Source organism: Notothenia rossii, assembly GCF_949606895.1.
Source record: "Notothenia rossii genome assembly, chromosome: 5".
NCBI classification, from domain to species: Eukaryota; Metazoa; Chordata; class Actinopteri; order Perciformes; family Nototheniidae; genus Notothenia; species Notothenia rossii.
The window spans coordinates 68,975,263-68,999,968 of NC_136903.1; the positions used below are offsets into that span (position 1 = coordinate 68,975,263).

At 39.9% G+C, this 24,706-nt stretch overlaps 1 protein-coding gene across 2 annotated transcripts in view; it reads right to left on the minus strand.

Moving 5' to 3' along the window:
- tox2 (TOX high mobility group box family member 2) overlaps positions 1-24,378 on the minus strand; it is a 90,271-nt gene extending 65,893 nt beyond the window's left edge. Inside the window, exon 1 of one of the 2 annotated variants that reach the window (XM_079683731.1) lies at positions 23,786-24,378. In XM_079683731.1, coding sequence (XP_079539857.1) covers positions 23,786-23,869 — 84 coding nt within the window. In that variant the 5' untranslated portion in view covers positions 23,870-24,378. The remainder of the gene's footprint in view (positions 1-23,785) is intronic. The other variant, XM_079683730.1, reaches the window with a different exon arrangement.
- Between the last annotated feature and the right edge of the window lie 328 nt (positions 24,379-24,706).

Genomic DNA, 24,706 nt, shown 5'->3' on the forward strand with positions numbered 1-24,706 from the left:
ACTGATCACACCATTGGGAATATCCAGCCAACAGCAGCGTTTGAGCCGATGCTATTTATAGCTACATTTTACTCTCCATCCATTCCTGGTGTAAACGCATGTGAGTTTGAGCGTGCGTACATGCTTGCGCTTGTGCTTTTAAGGTGGGAACAAATTATCATATAATAAGAGTTATTAAGCTTTCCTTAAGCTTTTCGTGGGATGTCTACTTTATATCTTGGCCTGTTCTGTTGGCTCGTCACTTCAGAATGCATCCATCCTTCCTCCGCCTGCTTATCTTGTGTTTATGCTTCTCCAATGGTTTTTGTTGTCCCCCCAGTCAACACACATCGTAATTTACACGCGAGCACAATACATCAGCTGAACCTCTGACATCAGCCCCTCGCTCTCTCTTGCTATCAATCATTGTGTATATTCGTGTATCTCTATGTGTATATGTATTTTTTTCCTTTATCTCTATAATGTGAGTCTCCTGGCAATTCAAGACGTGAGCATAGTGTGTTGATATGTAAATACATGGTCATGTTGTTCAAGACAGGGAAATGGGACCGATTTTCCCATCAATTGTTGAAATGTAACCTTGCCCTTAATCAGAGATGCTTTAGTTGTCGAAACCTTACTGAACCTTTTCATATTTAAAACTGTGAAAATGTTTTGCTCACTTTAGAAAACCCACTGATAAAATAATTATAGTGAATTTAGAGGTAACGCATTTGCAACAGTTTGGGTTTCCAACTCTGAGCTCATTGTTCAAACTTTTATGACATGCTTTACTTTCTCCTCCCCTGACTTGGTATTGTTCTTTCAAACTTGACTTTGTGTGTCTTTACCTGCAGCTACAGAGTGCTGTCACAGATTCTGTATCTCCTGGAACAACAATGTAGAGTGTGGCTGTATGTTGTCAGACAGGTAGATATTTGAAATAAAACATCTCCATCAAAGATTGTACCAAAGTTTAGATAATGAGTACAGTGGGCTGAGTAGATTGTTTTCAGTGGATTAAAAATTGAGTTTTTTCTAAATCTGTAAGTGGAATTATAGTTATAGATGTAAATAAAGACGTTTACATTTGTAAATGGGGAAGTACAGTTTGATGAAGTCAAAAGTCAAATAGACAAAAGGATTTCAAATTCAAGCTTCATCTACACAAAAGTTGAATGTATTATGCTTCCAATTTAAATCAAAGCAGTTTTAAACATTTGATATAGACCTCTAAATATGATTGCTCTCTTTTTAATCACTCATTTTATGTTGGACATATAAGCAGGAGAGATGGAGCACATTAATAAAGTGCTGTGGCCTTGCTCTCTCTGATACAGAGGGCAACAAATAAACTTTTCCTTGTCTTTTTTTCCCAGAAACCCTCATCTTTTGACACGGCTTTCTGAAGGCAAACAAACACCTTGTTACAACCTTACAACCAACAAGCAGAGCCAGCAGCTCGACTGTGTGCCACCACAGGCAGGAAACAGATGGTGGAGAGAAGATTTAGCTAATACAAAAACTGGGGATTTTTCTATTTTTCACCCAAGAAGAGATACATGCAAAGGCTAGATTAGTTTAATACAGGAAGAAGCTAAAGATAATACTTGCTTAAAAAATTGGGATTGCTAAGGAGAGCAGAGACTCCCGAATGTCAGTGAGCATCTGATTTCATGAGGAATTCTATCACTTTAGTATAAATGTTCTCATGTTGCCTTTAGTTGAATGTAGCAAATAAAGTACCATCTGCACTGCATTACAAGGATTGTTGCCAGTATGGTCCGCCTCAATACAAAATAAATATAGGAAATTGTGATCAGTATTTTGCTTTTTTTTATAGACTAAAGATCAAAGTATTAATCTAAATTAAAACAGTATTTAATGCAGCCCCTATAAATGTGCCAAAACGTTTTAAACATCAACTTTGATAGTATTTAGACTCTTGTTTCCATTATTCTGGTTTCTTCTAAGGAGTAATATAATGAAGTCTTATTAAAGTGGTAAAAAAATGCCTTGTTCATTTGTAGTTTAGATAAATTAACTAGAAATAAAAAGTGTTGCTTTTTCTTCGAGGTATGAGGCGCAGAGGAAGTTTCTGACTATGTTAAGCAACTCTTTTAGAGTAAGTCAGCTTCAGCAACATATTTAGAAGTTCAATCACACATCGCAGGAAGAGAGAGAGAGGCATAAGAGGAGAAAAGGCAGCGAGAGAGAGAGCGATAGAGAGATAGAGGGAGAGAGTTGGGTGAGAGTTGATATGCTGACTACAGGCAGTTGATTTGGTTTCAGAGAGCATTGTTACGGTGCTTTGAATTAATGCCTCCCAAAGAGTCCAATTGTGATTCTTGGGTTGTGCTGACAGAATATTTGACAGCCTAGGGTGAGCTGCTGATCTCAGCTGAATCCTCTGTTCTGTGTGTGTGTGTGTGTGTGTGTGTGTGTGTGTGTGTGTGTGTGTGTGTGTGTGTGTGTGTGTGTGTGTGTGTGTGTGTGTGTGTGTGTGTGTGTGTGTGTGTGTGTGTGTGTGTGTGTGTGTGTGTGTTTTTGTGTGTGCACTTGTGTGAGAATGTATGGTTGAAACTCAACACATTCATACACCTACACATGTTCAGATATGTGTGGATGTGCAAAGCAGTCAAAACGCCCACACATGTATATGTGTAATGACTCCCACACACACACGCACACACACTCACACACACACACACACACACACACACACACACACACACACACACACACACACACACACATACACACACACACACACAAACACACACACACACACACACACACACACACACAAACACAGAGCGGACAGCATGCGATACTGAGCCTTAAATGAAACAACACATCAATTAAATCCTAAATGACTGTTAACTAAGCGCTAACACACAGAGACACAAACAACTCTCATATGCAGCTGAATAGAACACGTTCACCCAACTCAGAAAATGTGTTTTTTTTCCCCTGCAGGAAACATACTGTCCCTTCTGGACTTCAGAAGGTAGAAATGGATAGAGAGGCCCAATGCGTCATTACTGTGTTGGCAAGAAAAATATGCTCCATCAAAATAAATGTGCTGCACAAGACTGGTCCAGTTTGACAGCAGCACAAACAATTATTTGTAAAAATGTAATAGACAAACCTGCAGATACTGCAAGTATATCATTTGTATTCACCATGCCAAGTAGCTTGATACTCGTGGTGATGCGAGGAGATGGGCTGTAGGCAATAATGAGTGGAAATCTAAAGATAATGTGTGCATAAGCTGCCATTACCGATATAGATTTAGGTGTACATTGAATTGATTAATATAAATGATTTTATTTTCCAAACACCTGAATATATACAAATGCAAATCAGTGGTACTTACAAAACTCAGTGGAAAAAAAAACACAGAGTGAAAAGCCTACTGTTTGACCTGCGTACATACATGTTCATGTGAAAGTAGTCTACACAGTGCAGATCAATATCTTGACATCTCATTATTCACTATTCTAACTATCTTAGTAAAGATGGGGTTGAATGCAAATAGATTTCAAATGTGTAGAAAACTGTAGATAGTGAATGTGTTTCTTAATATCCCTTCATGGCTAAATGTGCTGCTCGTTTCAGATGTTTAGCAACTATGTTAATTGAAAGTATTTTGGAAAAATATTAATTTACCGTTGGTTGGACGCAAATGAAAATGTGATATCACCTAGGGCTCTATACAAAATATAATCATATTTTTAAAAATAACATTTCAATAACCACAAATCTTGTGATCAAGACAATAATGATAACACCTTAATCATTAAAATTACGTTGTCATTTGTTGCATTCCTATTTCAAATGTTGTGTAGTTTAAATTGTCAACAGACAAATGATCTGTGACTCGGTTTAGAGCCGGACTTGAGAAACTTGACTCTGATCGTTTGCAACAAAAGGGTGAGCTTTCACTACAAAGAGGAAAGACCTATTAATAAACCAAGCGATGCAAAATGAGTTATTTTCAAAGTGTGAAACCCTTCGTAATACTCTGCATGTATGACTTGCCACAAGTTATGAGACAAATGACACAAGTATCAAATGAGTCAAAGGGACATATTTATAGTTTACATTTATTTCCCCCATCTTAAACCGTCCTTTTGAGAACTTTGCTCACCACAGTGTTGTACACAGTTTAGTAACCATGTCATTATATTGTTTGTGTGTGTTCTTCAGACGTATCGACAGTGAAAACATCCTGAATCTCAAGCATGAGGAATATTCTCAATGGACTTTTTCCAGGAAAACTTTACTTCATCAAAATTAACTGGGTAAGAAATAAAAAAAACAATGGGAAGAGCAGGAAACTCAATTGAAGAGTATAATTGTGATGCAGGTGTTGATTTCATGGATGGATACTTCATCCTCTTCCAGCCCTGCCTCTCTCGGGCCTTCCTCCTCTTCCTCTTTCTTTACCTCTGCCATCCACTCCTCGCTCCCTGCCTTTACTTCTTTCTCTTCATCTTGAGTGCTGTGCCTCACCCTAATTAGAAATTCCCCCTCCGACCAACTGAAATTGAATTGCCCATCATTTGCATAATGATAGCTCACCGGGCTGACGGCCGATTTACCATGAGATGAAATGTAGCAATCACTTAAGAGAGTGACCATGAGGGAGTGTGGGTAAAGAAAAGGAGAGAGAGAACAAATGGAAGAATGAAATGGGATCACAAAGATAGAGAGAAGCACGAGAGAAAGAAAGAGAGAAATCCGACAGGTATTTAGGTTATTGTCTCACATAGCAATATAGCCGGAGGGGAGGCTGTGTCCTTAATATGACAGCAAGTGGACACAACAAGGACACAACAAGGACACATAAGGACGCTTACCGCTGTTCCACCTCAATGGAAGCACTTCTGACTTTCAACTCTAATTATCATGGAGCATGTTTCATATAGAGCTGATATATGTTTCATATAGAGCTGATATACTGAAATCCTGTACTCCCCAAGTCCTGAGTCGCTGATCTTTGGCCTTCTACTTTTGTATTTCTTCCCCAGCTGCTTTCTATCTCAGGTCATTTGACATTTATTTAAGTGGCAGACTATTTATTACAATTAAAAATAAATAAACCGACTCAGAGAGGAATGAGAGTTTTTTTCGGTCAGCAGAGGTTCAGAGTATTCTATTCAAAAGGCAATCAGCTCAATAAATAATATTCTCTCAAGCTCGGTCAACAGGTTGCATCAGTTTAGGTCTGAAGAAACAAGAAACAACAACAAAGATGTTTGTGCATTTAAATGTTTCTGCAGATAGGAAAAATGTCTCTTAGCAAATTATGAAAGGTTGATTGTTTGGATGTAGGGTTATACATCATTTCTATTTTCAGAACAGAATAAAATACATAAAAACAATTAATACATGTCTGTGACCTCCATTGTTGGTGTAAACGTTAAGCTGTTATTTTTAGTTTCTCAAGTAGATGCTTGGCAAGTTCTGACTTTGTTCCCCTCACGAGATCGACATCGGGAACTCCTGAACCGCCCACGGTTTATAAGAAGTGGTCAGCCTGTGAACAGTGTAGCTGTCAGTGAACGCCCTGTCAGTTCCACAACTGACACACTGTGAACAAATTACTGTAATCAACAATATGATAATCATCCCGTTGTCTCGCCTCTGCGGGGGCATCGATCTCACATCGTACTTCGCCTGAAGATTTGATTTGGCAAAAATCCCAATACATCTTGTCTTGATGAGGTCACGTAAGTGTGGGCAAATCAAATAATGCAGTGCAGTGGGTGTGATGTGGCAAAAGGACAGGCTTAAGGCAGTCTGAGATGTTAACCCGGAGTCAAACTTGCCATTGAGTGGCCCTTTTTTATCGAAATTGTTTATTCATGGGAGTGGGCTGAGGCAAAGGGTGTAGAGGTCATATTTGTTTCTAATAGTTAGCGTGATATGTTGGGCTATCAGGTTGGAAGCTGTGCCCAGCGACTGATAAGGCCACTGTTTATTGTCTAACTTCCACTCTTTAACCTGAGGAGCCTCAGACTCTCACACACGGTACTTTCCACTCAGCTAAGCCATTACCTCAATATGTGTGTGTGTGTGTGTGTGTGTGTGTGTGTGTGTGTGTGTGTGTGTGTGTGTGTGTGTGTGTGTGTGTGTGTGTGTGTGTGTGCGTGCGTGCGTGCGTGCGTGCGTGCGTGCGTGCGTGCGTGCGTGCGTGCGTGCGTGCGTGCGTGTGTCTTATGTGTGATGTAGAAGTGTGTGTGTGTGTGTGTGTTTGCGTGAGAGTCCTTGTGTGTGTGATTTTTAGTTTCCATCACATTTCGTGACCTAATTAAAAAGTCATGTCGATGCTCAATAAGTGACAGATCATCAAAAAGCACACACACAGCAGTGCGCACACTGGCACACACACAGCTCACTCAGTGCTCAAATCATTTATTAAATTCTTCAATCTCCTCTTCCTCTGTCCATCTCTACATAAGTGATCAGTGATCACATGTCGTATGTTAAAGTCTTCTGGCCCAGACAGGAGGGAGTTAAGTCCCTTATCTCTCCTCCCCAGAAGAAATTCCTACTAGAGGCCTCGCTCTGCTGGTTTCCTGCCTTCTTGCCCAATGCCCTATTTTTACTCATCGGCTGTAGAATACCAGGGGCAGCTTTTTCCTTGTCACTAACATATTTCCTGCCATTCTCAGTCTGACATTTCTCCCCGCTGCACACTCAAATCTTTCCCCCTCTTTATGGGTCATAACCTTTCAGTCGGGGTCGTTCATATTCAAATGAACCGGTCGATGCCGGAGCTGCTACGAGTTTACCCGTCAGTCTGGTTGTCTTTTTTTTGCTTTACAGGTTTTTTTAAACATCAGATTTGTGTTAATTTTAGATTTGTTTGACTGCTGCCAGAATAAATCAGGTCCACTTTGTGCTTCGGTTTAAGGCTATGAATGCTTAACTACAAAACCATAATCTGTTCTTCTGGTTTTGTGTTTCAGGCTACCTGTTAACACTGTAAAAACTTTAATGATATGGATATATATATATAACACAAAAATGGCTCCTTAAAGACATCTTAAGAGTTTATTTGCAAAAGAAAAATGTAATTCTTAACATTAATAAATCAACCACTTTGATTGATAATCCCTTGAATGCACCCAAAATATATGATTTATGAAAATAATTGAAAACTGAAATATCAGTTTTTGCAAATGAACCACTCACAACTAAAAATGATAAGCCTCAAATCTAAGCTGTACATTTAACATTGCCCCTCGAGCTCATGAACTGCCTGTGTGGTTTTCTGACATAGGTCGAAAAAATGATACCCTACAAACAGACTTCTGGTTGGAACAAGGCTTAGTCTTTTCATTATATGTAAAAACAAACTTTCAGCCTTTCAGTGCAGCATGTTGTACTTTGTCAGCTGAAACCGTCCCGTAAGTTATAAATAAAGATCTCGATTTTCTGGTTACTCCACTTTACTGAAGCATTTTTAGTGCCTGCCTGAGTGACAAGCAAACTCAAATGTACTACTTCGCTCACGAGGCTCGGCAGTACAGAATGTGCAGTTAGAGAATTCAAAGTAAGAGGCCTGAGGACTTCTGAGGAGGAGAATGAATGGCAGTTTAATGAAAGCCTGGGGAGACATGACATGATATCAGTGACTCTTTCACTGCAGCTTTCCTCCTATTCATACACCAACATGCTTTAAATGCAGGTGGATCGATGCTGGTTAAAAACACTAATGGCGCATAAAAGGAGCACAATTCACGTCTGTGTTTCTGTCTTGCCAAGGTCTGATCACTCAGACTACAAGTGGAATGCAGCTCTTAGTCGAGAATTTTGTGCCAGCTACAGGTGAACAAAAAAGCTCCATTGTCCACATTGTCATGGCTACTTTTCATACAAAACAGTGGCATTGAAATTCCAAATAGAGCTAGTTTTTGTTACCATTCACATTGCAGTAATAAACGGACATTCATTCTGATGAGTGGGATATTGTGAACCCGAGATGGTACACACCTGTGCTTGAATCACACTGTAATTAATATGGGGGGGGGGGGGTTCTTTCTATTTTTGTTGTCCTTATACCGAGTACATATGAATATCAATATTATTTCCCAATAGGAGGTTAATGGTATTGAATGGTTGCCAGGTTGCCAGAGGGGAGAATACTCAGTTGACTAAAAAAGCCATTCTCCATTTTATCTCTCAATCAGTGTGTACTTGTGTGTGTGTGTGTGTGTGTGTGTGTGTGTGTGTGTGTGTGTGTGTGTGTGTGTGTGTGTGTGTGTGTGTGTGTGTGTGTGTGTGTGTGTGTGTGTGTGTGTGTGTGTGTGTGTGTGTGTGTGTGTGTGTGTGTGTGTGTGTGTGCATGTGTGTGTGTGCAAATGTTCCCTTTTGACAAGGAGCAGAAAAAAGAACTGGGGCTTGCTGCACTACTAGGCCATGTGAGAAAAAGTTCACGTGATGCAGGCAAATACAGCCGGTCTTCAGCAGGATGGAAAGACTGTAATCAAACCATAAATCAGAAATCACCGAACTGCCATCCACCCACCCCCTCTCCCTTCTTTTTTTTTACAACCCTCCCATTTCTCTGCAGAGCTCCCTAGAATGTTACGTTACATACAGCCATGCATAAACTGCCCTGGAAGAGGTGAAAAGCAGATCAATGAAAAATGCATTTTCCTCATATCAAAGGCTTTCATCATGAAATATCTGAAATCAAACACTGGAAGAAAAATCCAATACTTTTACTCAATTGGTTTCTTCTAGAAGGCTTGGGCTGTTGTGTGTATTAAAACCATTTCTAAACCTAAAAAAAACAGCTCTGCAGTCTCATGTGTGATGTGTTTTTCTGACTACTCACGATCAGACACAGTCCACATTTTGTCTGGCTATGACTTTCATAGTGAGCCACCTGGTGTGCTGTAATATCAGGAGAACAGTGGGGTCATTGTGAAGGAGCTGTGTGATATCAAGGAGAGTGACCCATTTAGAGCCCAGCCTCAGAGCTGACAAGCCTCTGTTATGTCTGGGACATCTGGAAGGCCGGAGTCGCTCACTCTGAGCTGTACAACACGTATGAGTCAATCCTTTCCAGGGAGGAAAAAACATCCGACATGGTCACGGACATTTCACACGCTCACCTATAGGACCTGGTCAGAAGAAAAAGCTGTAAAGAGGAGCTGAGGATCTGTTACAGTGAGAAATCTGGAAGGCATCCAAATAATATCTAAAGTTGTTCTGGTAATCTCACTAGAGATTTTCGAAGACTGGAAAAACGGTGCAGCGCAGGGTTATCTGCTGCTCAGCAGAAGTGCCATGCAGATCAAGTGATCAGGGGAAAAAACTTCTATCTCATTATTCAAATGGGAATTACTTTTTTAGTAGCTCATTTCATCCGGTGATGTTCAAAAGAGGGCCTTGCATATTCTACAAAATAAAAGTAAGCAGGAGAAACTGACTGCCTGAAGTAGAGAAAAAACATTGAATTCAAAGAAAATAAATGTTAACATTCATGTATCATACACAATGCTGTACAAAACAACCAAGATTTGGCCAATGAAGCTGCAGCGTTGCAGTGCATTATATAAAAACGAATACATGAATGCATAATGAGAGGCCAAAATGAGCCAAGGAAAGCACACTGAAAATCCCCCAGGGGAAAGGAAATTATTCACAACGGACAAGGACACAATTCATAATAAAATTGAAAAAGGGAAACTTTTTTCTCCCTTTATTTAAAATCCTTGCTTTAAATGCTAAACCAGAACTACCCTGTATGTATGTATGTATGTATATATTGAGTGGCTTACCTTAACAGCAACATAAGGAATTTAAAGGACCTGTTTTTTTGCAATCACTTTCAGAGTACGGCCTGAGGTAGATTGCCAAAATGATATATTAAAAAAAGAAAAGCTAACCTAATTTGAGTATGGTTTAAATGTAAGCATTTGTGCAAACGGTCTGATTATTTAATCTAAAAGAATCTCAATGTCATTTCACTTTCTATTTCCCAAACTATAATTCTGTATCACGAGGTAATTCATTATTGTGTGCAAAGGCAATTGGCTGCAAAGATTGAATCCTCAGCCCTTGTTTCATTTTCCATGTAATTAAATCAGCTTCTAAAAAAACCGATGTAAGCTGGCATACAATTTAGGGGAAATTAGCATTTTTAATCACAGTACATTACTTTAATAACTCAATAAATCTGTGGCAGCTGGAGCATCTGAGAATGTTGTCACAGCCACTTAGTTCTGCATTTGCAACTAATACAGGCTGATGAGAATCAGCCCGAGAGAGAGAGAGAGAATAAAAAGAGGGTTGGAGAAAGGGGAGAAGAGAAATCCAAGCGAGAGAGACAGAGAGGATGAGAATCCAGATAGATAGGAATAACAGCATGGCAGGTGAGGAACAAGGGTGAGCAGAACCAGGAAGAAAGAAACATCAGCACAGACTTTGGCACAACTCAACGATTCTCTCCTCATTCAGTTATTAACTGTTAATCCCCAATTAGCTCAGCCGTCACCTCGGTGTCGTACACAGAACCTGCTAACCCCCTCGCGCTGCTTTGTCGCCTGGGTTTGTTTGTGCGGCTTAGTGACAGAAGTTGCCAAATACACTAAACAGCCCTGAATTATTACAGCAGAAATTGAATCTAATTGCGAAGGGTTGTCAAGAATGCGAACAAGCAAGCTACAAGAGTTGAAGCCGACATGCTGACCCCACAGAAAAAACATTGTGGTCTCTTTAAAGTAAAGGGAACAACAGGAATGTTTTTGTAATGTGAGGAAAGCTGGAAGTGTTGCTGAAAGGTCAGGCACTCTTTTATTGATTACTTCTCCATATCTACATTTCCGCATATGTTTTCCACCATCATCTCGCTATCCAAGGGACACCTATTTGATTAAAACCACAGAACCCTCACAAACCAGGCGACTCTCCTCTCCAGAACTGGTCGTTTTTTAGCTTGAAAGACCCCTTCTTTCATTTAGTGCATTTTTAAAATGCCTGTTTTGTTCAACGAATATACACAGGTATTCATTCAACAATGATAACTGATACTGAAATGTAGTAAATATTGTCTGACCCTAACCATAATATAACTGGGGCTGAAAAACTGCTATGAATCAAATTCTCAGTATGGACTAGAATATCTTAGTCACAGGAAGTACAATATTTGTCAAGGCAAAATGAATATCCAAATTCCCCCTGGGATTATTAAAGTTTTTCCGATTCTTATTCTGTTTTTGCGGCCGGGGTGCATTGTCCCACATAAAGTATTCTACAGATTTAGTTTGGTACAGCTCCTCCTCAAAATCCAACCTAATTATTGTATTATATATTTTGAATTACAATGAAACAATAACAAAGTAAACATTTGAATTTCCTCCTATATCATAAATAAGATAAGACAAGATTCCTTGAAAAAAAACACAATTGGATATTTTTCTCCAAGTCATTTTGCAGGCACTTAAACCTCATTAACGCTGGTTTTAACAGCACTGATAAACAACTTATTTGGCTTTAGCTATGGGAACTTGTTGAAAAGGATCATGAGATCACACTGTGGTAACACCGATGTTTGATGTTGGACGAGGTTCACTCTACGTAATGAGAATAACGGAATGTGTGAGCAGGTGCATGAGCACAAATGAAAGTGAGAGCTGTTGTCCTGTCAGCACATGCACGTCTTGGAAAGAGGACTCTGTCTTAGTTTGTGTGCATGTGTCACTGCTAATGTGTGGTATACAATTCTATTCTCTTCTTTCATTTTCTCTGTAAGTTTGCAGAATTGCTCGGCAGGCCTCTTTCTCTCTCTGCCAGATAAAGCTCTATCTCTCCATCTCTTCTTCCTCTCTGTAGGATTTTTGTTTTCTAAGTACAAGGCTACAGTAGAAACCTACATCATGTTACAGCTTAACAGTCAATAATGTCTGGAATCACACACACAGGTTTACCCACATATTTTTACTTCAAAGTATCTTCCAACGCGTAAACACAGAACTCAACATTTAATACAAATCCTATGACTTATTTGGATATGATTTTACATGCAAAATAGGCAGGAGAGGCCCATGAAAGCATGATGGCATACGATCAATACCCTGGAGGTGTATTGGCATGCGTCTGTGCCCGTTTGCTTTATCTTTGCAGTTCCATTGAGAAGACTGAGGAGCCTTGTCTCCGCTGATATACAGCTTTTTGATTCACTTAGCAGGCTTTGTCATATGCATGTTGGATTAAGCCTTGGATTGAAAATCAACCGTGCAGCTTGAGAGCACACAGGCACATGCTGCTGCAGCACTCACAAACCCGAAAACAGCCATTAGCAGGATGGTGGTAGACCCCGTTAATTAAGTCATCATCTCAACACCTCTCTCCCTCGCTGCATGGATCTGGTTTCAAAGTACACTTTCCAAAAGTGTCATGGTGTAATGAAAAGCATTACAGCGTAGGACATACAAGTATATTTCCTTGTGCTCTCTGGGGACAAGAGGCGACACACAGGACTTGTAGTTGCTTCCATCGACTATGTGACTAACATTAAAATAGCACCCAAAGAGGCTAAGTTGATTTGACAGGACACGTACAAGGAAAAGCTATTATAACGCCATGCCAGGCTGATTTTGTAAGAAGGGCTCGACTGGGCAGCTCGATCCATTTGCAGATCAGGCAGCAGTGGATAAGAAGCAACTGGATTTTTTTTAATACTCCTCAGCAAACACATAACAAAAACAGCTCACATTTATGGTTTTGAATCTATCTGCAACTTCCTTTTTTCTCTCTCGATTTCTCATACAATTGGAACGGGGGTTTTTACAGTGTGACTAGTAGGAATTTGTTATAAAATGATAAAAAAGAAAGCTATGAAAGATCTCTTTAATGCAAGCTGTACCGTTTCCAAAACATTCTAATACAAACTAGATAACATTCGTTTTCTTTTGTTGTGGTTCATACTGCTCTGAGGTCAATCGAGGAAGAAGAAGAAGATCACGTTGTTCTTTTTGCATGCCAAAACAACCTCAAATGTCAATTACTGTTGGTCTATGCACAGCTAAAAGCAAGGAAGTGATGACACAGGTTTTCACAGTGTCTTTTGATCTTGTAGTCACTTGGATAATTAATTTCATAGTTTAAATGCTAGCTTTTGTTTCAGCCCTTTAACAGGAAACATCAATCAAATGCCAGATGTCTAATGTGAACTAATAATAAACTCTTTATCTTATCTCTTCTTGAAATTCTGGAAGTGTATCTAAAAACATGTCCAGACTTTGAATTACCACCGCAGATTTAAACCTACAGCTGTCACTAAATGTTTATTTTCTAATGTGTTTCCGTGTGAACAAAACAGTCGGTCATTAATATCAAATTAGAACGGTTGGTGAAGTCTGTCACATGACTCAGTATGGATTGGTTACTTTGTGCTACTGAGAGATTCATACACTCTATATGGTAAACAGTGGTGTTGTACAGTTTCATGTGTAGACTGGGACCAACAACTGGGGTTTACATGTGACTATATATAAACATTATTACAAAGTGTGTTTCTGCGCCATGGCCTCATGGTTTCTGATATGGCACAGCCAGCGAAATGGCAGAGAAGCCAATTTACAGTTTATAACTCAACCACACATCAATAATAGGAAAAAAAATAGATTACAGTAAATCCATGGTTCAAAAGCTGCATACCTTTCAAATGTCAAAGGGGAAACCACAATGGATAACTCATCTCAAAACTCATTTCAACTGCACAGTGCAAGCTGTATTACAAATATTCAACAGCCTACTGTTCCCTCAAGGTATTTTTCAGCAAAACACTCTATACATTTTCATTTCGGATGGGAAAAAAAGGAATGTATTTTTTCAGTGGCAAGCAGCCAAACCAATTTAATTACATTCCAAATCTCTACATATCAACCAGCCCGTGTTGTATTTCTCAAACTTCAACAACCTCCTTGACTTTCTCGGAGTAATTGAAATCTTCCACTCTAGTCATTATGCAGAGCTGCAGAAAGTACAACAAACCAAACCAAAAGGAACAAGGAGATCTGGCTCTCAGAATGAGCAGCTTTAGCCAATTTGTAACTTAATCAGCACATATTGATACCGTTCCTCTGAAGTCAATTAAAAGAATATTAGGTGTAGTGTATCTAGGAAGAACTAACACCTTTCTCCTGCCAAAAAAACGGTAATTACCCATGACTGGGGTTAGCAGAAACCTGTCAAAGTCTGATGAGAGGTCTCCGCTTTCCATTTTCGATTCATTCTTTAGCCTAGAGCCATGTCCAAAAAACACAGAAAAATGCCTTTTGATGTGAAAATATTAATTCAATATGTATCTGAAAGCATTTCCTCTGAAAATATCAGACTGTGCAAACAACACAGTCAGTGCCAACAGGTAACTTTTTAGCACAAACAAGCCCCAATGCGGTAAATATGGAATGGAAATAAATCTATTCAATTTCGAAATGTCTCCTTGAGTTTGCTTCACCATTTCCACCACTGCAGATATGATGAATACTTTTTTAATTAATGTTGCAGTGCTTGATAAAACATCAAAAGATTTTTTTAAAAGAGCTTACTGCCAAGTCGTTTAGTGTCTCAGGCTTTTTTTACTGCAAAGAAAAACTATAATCTCAGAGAGGTCCTCCCGTCTACCCGGTGGGTAATTATAGGATGGCAGGCAAATAAATCATCCATCAAAAATGGCAGTAAGTGTGGACTTCTGCATGTACTACAACCCAGAATAAGGTCCTGAGGTGACCAAAGTACTAGGCATGGCTTTGGTCACATGATGCTGTGTTTGCTTCAGGAAATCCTAATAACTGACTGGGATGAAGGCTTACAGAAAGTCCCAAAAAAGGTAATCTTTCTGTCTAGCTGGAATAAAGAAGAACAAATAAATAAGTGTAAATGCTTTAAGATGTCTTTAATTCAAAACATATGGGTATATATGTACACATACCTTAACTGCTCTCTCTCTATCACTCTCTGCGACTGAATCTGTCTGAAAGACCAGCAACATGCCAGTGCCTTTGTGTCAAAGATTAAGTGAAACCAGGAGTGCCAGCAATGCTGTGTTTGCACAGTTAACACATTCACTTTCAGCTGCACCAACACATCACATACCAATCAACATAGAGAGGCCCAAAAGAGACCTAAAGCAGCTACTGTAGATCCACAATCAAAATGCAGAGGGTACAAATGTCATTCGTTTTGAAAATGAGTTATGATACCAAGCCCCTTTACACATTACTGGAGCATTAGTATGGATTTTTGTAGATGTTAAAAAAAGCTGAAAAGTCTGCAATACCAAAACAGATACAGCACTCATTGGCAAAGGAATAGAGAAATGTAATAACATCTACATTTGAGTTCAGGGTGAAGCTCTTCTATAAGATTAAGTGCTCTTATTTGACGCTGTTATCTTGGAGTAACAAAAACTGACTTATCAACATACAGCGAATGGAATTCCTGGAAAGCAAAGCATAGCTACAATGAACATATTATGAACAAAGCCCAAAAGTGCCAGAGGTGGTTTACTAGACTGAGGGGGCCTGGGGGGACTGTGGGTTTGTAGTGATAGGGGGGGAATCGCACACACTCACTTGGCACAGAGCGGCACACGGCAGAGGACCAATCCTTGGTGGCTAACAAACTGCCTGTTTAAACCTATAGTTACTCAAAGTGTCCCTAGTGTGTTTTCAATGTGAAAACAATTTTTATCAGACTTTATTATTGATAATGTCACTCTGCGATAAGGCTTGTCACGCATCTTCCCTTTTTTTTCTTGTGTCGAAAGAGCTTGAAAAGAAACGTCACAATTGGAGAAGGAAGCAAATAGAGGTGTGAAATGAAGAATTCTGATAAAATAAAGCTTCTTCCTATTTATTATAATACATGCGTCCCAACATGAAATCTTTTTAAAACTGTGACTGATATCACACTCCATTTTTTGAATGTGTTGAACTGTTAAGACATTACTACTGTAAAGTACAGTAACCATTACAGCAATGTCTCCAAAATAACATGGCTGCATATGGTCTGTGTGCTCACACATGTGCACTTGTGTTTATGTATGCTATGCGAGTGTGGACATGCTTGCATTTGCATGTATGAGTGTGTGTGTGTGTATCTGTGAGAGAGTGTATGTCTCTGAGAGTGTGTACTCAGTGGGCCCGGGGTCTCTGAGTGTGGGCCTGAACCAGCCATCTCCAGTTTTATTTGCACAGGACATGCCTCAGGAAGCTAAGACAACTGCTCATGTTTGCCCATGTTGTGCACCCCTCTTAATACACCCGACAGCTGCATTCTTCAACAGCGCAGACACTATGCTTATCAGTGTTTTCATACATTTATCCTATGGAATCTATGGGATTACCCTATGCTCATAGACCTACTTCTACTAGTCAAGAGAGGAGCCTGGGGACTGACAATGCTAACAAATAAACCACATGCTATGATCATATATAATGAAAAACATTATAACCTGGATGAACTGTCTTCAATTGAATGCATTTAACCTTCCTACAAGAAGGATTGAGTTAATAGTACAACAGTGTAGATGGGCAATGTGGTGCCTTCACAGACTTACTTACTCCAAGTTAGATTGTAACTTTTAAGCCATCAACCTATAAAAATGTCCCACTCTGATCCGTCAACATACTCAAAAATCTGCATTAACCCCCCTCTCCTTCCCTCCTTCCTCCCCTTAGTGTTTCATTTCCTGGTTATAGACTAAACAGCGGTCTCATACCATTTCATTTAGAGCTTTTTCTGAAAAAAATGCATGAAAGTACCACAAAAAACGGCTATAACACACCATTCCCACAGAGATTTAATGAAAAACAAATTGTTGGGTGAACTGTGAGATCTTTGCGAGTGTGAAAGTCAGAGATGATGAGCTCCGTCTGTGCTTATGTGAAACGTTGATACGGTTTTCTCATACAATGATTACACTAATTTATGTAGCAAAGCCTGCTTTACACAAATCTGCCAAGGCCAATAAATGCACTCGTAATCTCCAGCATCTAGAATAATGACTCTGTGGTCTATTTGTTTATGAATCAAATGAAGCAATTATCCTAATGAAGATCAGCTTTCTTGCTCGGGGAATTGCTGTATTTCAAAACACAGAAAACGATTTGCCTTTGTTGCATCTGTCTTGGCTGCGATACCTTAACAATAAAACAATGGGAGCGCCAGAATTGTTAGTGTATGATAATTAAAAACAAGCGATTCACTGCAGGGATGCTGAAACTGTTGCAGACTGAGCTGCGCACTTCCTGACCTGCAGTCGAAACCACAAGCATGTGATGATGCTAAATGTCAGCATCAACAATAAGTTTGGTTGTTGCTCTTGGTGAACCAAAGATATAAAGTTACATAACAGAAGGTCACAGCAGTTTCAGTGTTTCTATTGACTTTGGCCTATTGTTATGATAAAGACAGAGCTTACTATGCAACCACTTGTATTGCTAATACACACGTAACTCTATTGAAGCTTGTTATAGAGTATTGTTTTAGTGTGTGTACTTTATGGAAATATAAACGCCACATTATGTGGATATGAAAACTAAACATTACTGAAAGGGGTTATTTTATTTCCTATTTGCGTGCTGATAGAAAGAAAATGAATTTGCTTTGAAATGCTACTGTAGCCCTGTAAAATAACCCCGGTAGAGCAGAGAGCGAAGAACATAAATGGTTAAATGAATCACATGAAGCAGATGTCTCTCTCTATCCCTCTCTTACTCTCTCCACACACACACACATTCATTAGTGAAATCCATCAATCAGCATTTCATGCAGTTTTGGTTTGAACCACACCAAATGCACTAAAACAATAAACGTCTGTCTTTCAAGTCGCTATCTGGACTGGAACACATCTGGTGGCAAGGCTCGTTTTGGTTTTCCACATCGTTGAATGACATTACAGACACAAGGGCGAGCTGAAAAATAAAGTACCCCTAAAAATCTCTCTCCATTTTCACTCCATCTACAGCTGTCTCTCTCTCTCTCTCTCTCTCCCCTACACACATCCCAAATGTACTTCCCCCTCCCTGCACAAACCAGCTAACATCTCAAATGCTATTCCACCACACCATCCCCCAACCAATCAAGAGCTGAATATAAAACAGCACAGGGAAACCGAATGATGGGGGGAGATATACGGTGGGGGGGGAGGACAGACAGAGGCAGACAGACGGGCAAGTCTATTGCTACCGAGGAACCATTGGCCTCCTGAGATGAAGACAGTTTAAAGCGCCTTGGCACATTGGACTACTTTACACAAGTCGAGGGGATGAAACACACACCCAACCTCCAGCTGAAGAGCCAGGAGTCAAGCCTGACTGTAGTATTTGGGTTTCAAGGGGCAGTGACGATAATTAGGGTTAATGTGATATAATGAGGTGCACAAGTTGGGCCAGGCGGGCTGCTTCGATTCACGCTCAATGTCAAAATTAGAATTACCCTGACATCTTGGGATGGCTGTGTTTCACATTAGGTTACAGATTGCGATGCATGCCACCAATCCTGAAAACTAAGGCTACGTCGTACCCTAAAAGCAGTTTTGTGATTTATTTTAATAAATTGACTTTCTGGATGGATTGGGATGTGATAGCTGCATAGGAAGGATTTGGATAGCGTTATTTTATCACAAATGCGTATTTGGACGGGTTTTAAAAATGCAATGTCATGACTGAATTCTTTGCAGTTAATGCAATCAATCATCGGCATAAATAGCCCGTTATGAACCTATGTGATTAAGTAGCTAACCAGGCAGGATAAACTATACTATCTATTTCCAGCCATACATGACTTATGACCCTCTTAACACCTCTAGTAGCTCTGAGTCAAGTCTGGTCTAGATTTTAAAGTACAGAGCAGAGAACTGTAGTCTTTGCTACCTTCACTGTCATGTAGGTTAAACCCGAGTCCACTGTAGTAAATCCCTCAGACAGTATGGACAGTACAGTATCCCCTTGCATGTACTCTTAGCAGTCAATTACTGTCCTCGAATTCCCCATGATGATTATGGTGTAGCTACAGAATAGCAACCGCTGTATCATTGATGCCAATTTGGGGATTTTTCCTATAGGTGTTGTAACTGGAATAGGCAAATAAACATATTTCAAGAGAGGTGAAAAATTCAAGTGTATGCAATTCAAGTATTCACAATGTAGCCTTTTGATTATGTTAGAAAATGTACTTCTATTCCTGTTTTTAAACAATTGATTAAAAAGGCAAATGATAAATAGTTCAGTTTTTTACTACTGTAAGAGTCTGTGCACAGAACACAATATAAGCTCTGCTGCTCCGGAGAATAACACTGTAGCTACTTATCATTAACTCAAAGACACAATCAGCCCCAGGCGATCCGGCTTCCCTCCATAACCTTTTGACATTGCTGCTGGGAAGGTAAATGAGAGAAGAAGTTAGACACAAAGAGGGGGAGAGACGGGGAGACAGAAAGATTTGATTATGAATAGTGCCAGAAAATGGTTAGACCAAAAAACTTAAGAAAGTAGACTGCTGAGGGGTTTTATAAAATAATACTAAATATTGTTTTCATGCCATGACTTCATTTTCGGTTATCTATTATTTGCTCTTAGTTAACTACCTGGAACGGGATTGGAACAATAAACTGGCCACTTTGAGTATTCCCAGTACCAGCAGCTTTAGAGTGTGTTTTCCTCTCTGGTGTGCATTAGTGCGATGCATGGGTTAACATTTTCCCAGTGAGAACGGTTGGGATATTGCAACTCGGACTGGCCAGTCAGCAGAATGTTATGAATGGGCACAATGAAAAACCCCAAGTCCACGCTGTCGACCCAAGAATGCTTGCCTCCATGTAATTAACTGTTTTCTGTGTACAGAATGAGGTACTGCTGGAATATCTCTTTATTTTTTTCTGTTTCTATTACAGTCATGATTTGAAGAGAAGAAAAAAAAAACACATTCTGAGAATTCTACATGGAAAGTATTTTTGCCTGTCCATACTTTGAAGTATCCCATGACTAATACAGTGATTATTAGGGTAGTGGTGGTAATGGAACGGACCATTTGAAAAGGGTTGGTACGTGCTCTGCAAAAGCCGGCCTCATTGCTCTTTGGGTGGACGAATGGCAGCTGCTTGTTATGTGCATTTATGTGAGGATGAGGCAGTATGAAGTATAACATGTGGGAAAACCTGCATCAAGGTATAAACGACGGTTATCTTGTTAAACATGTTTTATACATTCAGCCTCGAGGTATAAAAGCAATTAGGAATGCGTTAACTGCACACACACACACATGCACGCATACAGTCATACACAGTATGCTTTGATTGAAAAATCACCTCTCTTAGAACTGTACAAACTGTGTATCAATAAAGAGTTCGCTCCGCACTGCGGTGAAAATGGCCCCAGCATATATAAATAACGTACAGTAACTGGGAACAGACTTCAACTATGTAAAGAATAACATCTGCAAACCATTGGATTATAAACCTACAGAATAACTACAGTATAATTACTTGAGAGCCTCTCTCTTGGGCACCATGTTGTTAGAGGCAAGAGGGATGAGGAGAAAGTGGAACAGCTACAGTAATCTATCCAACTTCATTTCACTGGAGTGATTCTGCCTGGGGGTATGCACAAGTCATAATGCATTTGACAAATAGTGTCTCGCTAAAACAGGCATTTGCGAAGAAGTGGCCTTCAGCGCTGGTATACACAGCTGAGTGTACGCTGAACAAACAAGCCTCCCACTCAGTGAGGAAAGATACAGAGAGCTTCAAAAAGATTAGGAGAAATCTTGGGCGAAAAGTAAAGATGACTCACGGTGATTGTGCAAGTGCAGGACAATGCAAGTTGGATGGAGTTGAGAAGAGCAACAGCGCCTTGGGGTTCACGGCAAAAATAAAAAAGCAACGCTTATCTCATGTGTTGTTCTTTGCGTTGTTCTGAAATGTGGATGCACAGGTTCTTTTATGAAATAATTTACAATGACATGCAGAGAAGTACAATGGCATTTTCATCTAACGCAATCTCATCATTATTTGGTAATTGAATCAAATTTAGGTTTGAAAAAGGAAATCAAAGCGTAAAGTACATTAGACTTCCTTTGATTCCTACATTTAGAACTACTGTATTTTGTTGATGTTTAAGGTATAATTGTAGGAAAACCATTGCCTAAATTCGTAGGTCAAGTGCATTGATGGATTTGTGGTAAAGACTTATTCTGTCAATGTGATCCATATTCCTGGCAGCCATCAATCAATCATCAGACTGAATTTGGTAGATCAGTTCAAACTAGTTTCAACTTACACATTCCTTACGTTCCTCAATTATTAACCCCTTCAGGTAGAGAACAGCTTGAATATGAGCACACACACAAAGCCATTTATGAAAAGCCGAATAGTCACTGGCAGAAATAGATGTGTTTGCTAGAACAGGAAGTGCTGGGCTTTTATAAATGGACTGTCCCACTTAGTATTATACACACTTCCTGTTAGGTTAATTTATTACTGTACAGTAATGATGCAAAACCACACAAGTGAGTTTCATATAAGTCCTTTATTCTGACTGTTTCAAGTGTAAATAAGGGTAAATGAAAAGCTAATACTAATTGAAAAAACTACATTTAAACCATGCATGCAATAGCTATAACCAACTTCATAAAGAATGTGAAATACAAAAAACTATATTTTCATCATCTTTATCTTTATCATCTTTGCAAGCTTCCCTATTAACACCTGCTCACACAGTGCAACTCCAGGGGGTCAACTCCATCTCGCTCACAAATTAAACTGCCATAGAGGATGAACTATTGGCCAAACGCCATATGAAGCTCCTGTATCATTATTCAACAGTTATGTGTGGTAGTCGGCACAGATCGGGCTCAGATAATGTGTCACTTTACATCTTAGTCACAGATGCTACTTTAGTAATGACAATGTTATACGATTCAGTCCTTGAAACCCAAATCTGCTTGGTAGCGGGCCAAAAACCTGAGAATCATGATAACTGCTGCAGTTCATTCTGTTAACGCTACAAGACCTGAGACATGGCCTCGGTCCGAGAGCCAGGTCTCATTGTGATCTTAAATACACATCCGCAGCATCTACCGTGCATGCTTAATTTGCTTATAACATTATCACAAAGAGATTGCAAAAACCCTTCAATGTGAGAATATTTTTGCTTGTAAATACTTCATTAACAGGCTAATTTGAGGTGTGATTTAATATTATTCCACTTTAGGATCAGTTCATGTTGGGGTTTAAGTTGTTGTTACAGCAAGTTAGGGGTTAAGGAATGACTGTAGCCTCATGTATTGTAATTCAAACCTCCCTCTGCAAAGTGGGTGTGAGAGTGTGTGTCTGTGTTGTTCGTTTATACATACAGGTGACTGTGTGTATGGACAGGGGAGATTAACAATTCAAATATTGTACTGTGCTATAATGTTTCACTTTGTCATCAGCAAATGTTAACTGCCTGCTGGCCTCCTTCCAGTGCTAAGGCAAGCAAACCTATTTGTATGGCTGCGGGTATAATGCCTTCTTCTAGCTCTGCCAAATGTTTACACAAGTTTTACCCCTGACCACATGAAAAAATAGCCTTGTGGCATGTGACTTGTAATCTTGAAATATGTTGTACATTTGCCTAAATGCAAAACCTTTATCAATCAAAGTAAGGAGTCAGAGCCAGTGCACAATGCATTTAACGAGTGAGAAGGGGACAAAAAGTGATCTCTTTACAGTACCATGATGACATTCAACAGAAAAATCTGTAAACTTGACAATGTCCAAATATAGACTGATGTTAACTGATTTCGTGATTATTTTCCTCAAAAGGCAGCTTATCACAAATGCAACTACTCCTACTTATAAAAGTGACTGACGTTCCGGTAATATTGGATACGATTCCGTGCGTAAAAACGCATATGCAATCCCTAACTTCTCACCGATGTTGAGAATAGCTGATAAACAAATTCCAGTATGTGATACTTTAGGATTGCAAACCAAAACATTGGTTTCTATTTAGGTTGGAGACCAATGAATTATTCCTAAAAAGTTATTTTGTGTACACTGATGAGATTGGATGTGTGCGCAAAAGCTAACCAAGCCTGTAGGCGAATGTATATTCTTCATGAAAAACACTTTAATCGAGCAATGGAACACATACAAAATATTATGCAGACTGTTCAGCTTATAACTGAACAATATACATCTTAGAATCACAAACACCCCGATCCCTAACCTGCAGTCAAGTTCACATTTAGAAGCAATCTTTACAGGTTTGTATTAGACTAATTGTGCATTGACCCATATGGGTACCTGTTTGGAGCATATATGATAGCACTTTCTTTAAATAATATGGATTGGATTGAGCTTTTTTCATGCATTTAAGTAAGGGGGGAAAAGGCACAATCAATTGGTGTGTATTCAGTAGCTCCAGTGCGCCGGAGAGAGGGGTGCTCCAACTCAGCTCACAGGACAGCTACAGTACAACGTGCCCTTAGTTTATCCAGATTAACACATTACATTTATGAAAATTAAAGGATGCACTAGCTCAGAACAGGTGTCATGTGTGCCTTTCTGCAGAGTTCAAAACAATCTGCTAATTAAAAATACAACAAAGTTCAAAGACAATGCAGCTCCAAGACTAATTCATCCCGAGGGAAATACAAGTGCAGCACTCCCCAGTCATGCTCCTTCTACACATACATTATGCTCCTGCTCATGGCACACCATGCGCGTGCATCATTACACCAATTGCTGCACCTCTGACCAACTATAAGTCCGTAAAGTAGAAATCATTGTTACCTTGTTGGAGTGGTAATAGTCCAAACCGGAGTCAGTACATGAACCCACGCTTGAAGGGGGAGCTGGATAAAATCTGACGTCCATCTCAGAGTCCGCAAGACTGACGGCATGAAAGCGTAGCTCCACAAACCTGCGCGACTTCTCTCTCTCTCTCTCTCTCTCTCTCTCTCTCTCTCTCTCTCTCTCTCTCTCTCTCTCTCTCTCTCTCTCTCTCTCTCTCTCTCTCTCTCTCTCTCTCCCTCTCTCTCTCCCTCTCTCCTGCACACACTTTCCTGCACACACTCTCTCCCTCTCTTTTTCTTTTAAATCGAACAAAAAGTAGAAGAAGAAAAAGAGGTCGTTCACACACGTCCTACACTTACTTTAGCACTATCTGGACATTCAGCATGGTGATGCTCGGATATAACATCCCTATAAAGTTCACTTGGAAAGAGGGGAAAACAAGAGGGCAGCTGCACGCCTTAGTGAGCAAATAAAAAGCCAAACGGCCACTGAAGTTTGTTTGGCAGCGAGCCGAGCCGAGCTGAGCTGCAGGTAAAGGTGCAGAATGGGTCTTGTCGACGGTTTCTCCAAAAAAACGCCCCGTGCTCCGTTCCCGGTTTCCAGACGCGCTGTAGCTTTGTCATGTGGGAGCGCTCAGACACATCCATGCGTTCCCGGACACAGAGGGGCTGCTCGGCTGCGACCTCTATCGGCCAGAACAGGGACAGCAGGAGAGGAAGTGTAGTGGACAATGAGTCCCCCCACACTGGGGTCCCTCAGACTATCCTCAGTTAGAGAGACAGTCTATTTGTTGTAGTGAAGACATCAACAATCTATCTCAAGTTCATTTAACAGTCTGATTTGTGGACAAAATGTTGGCCATAAACGTGTTTAACTGTAATCTCTGACATTATAATCAAGATCACAACCAACCAATCC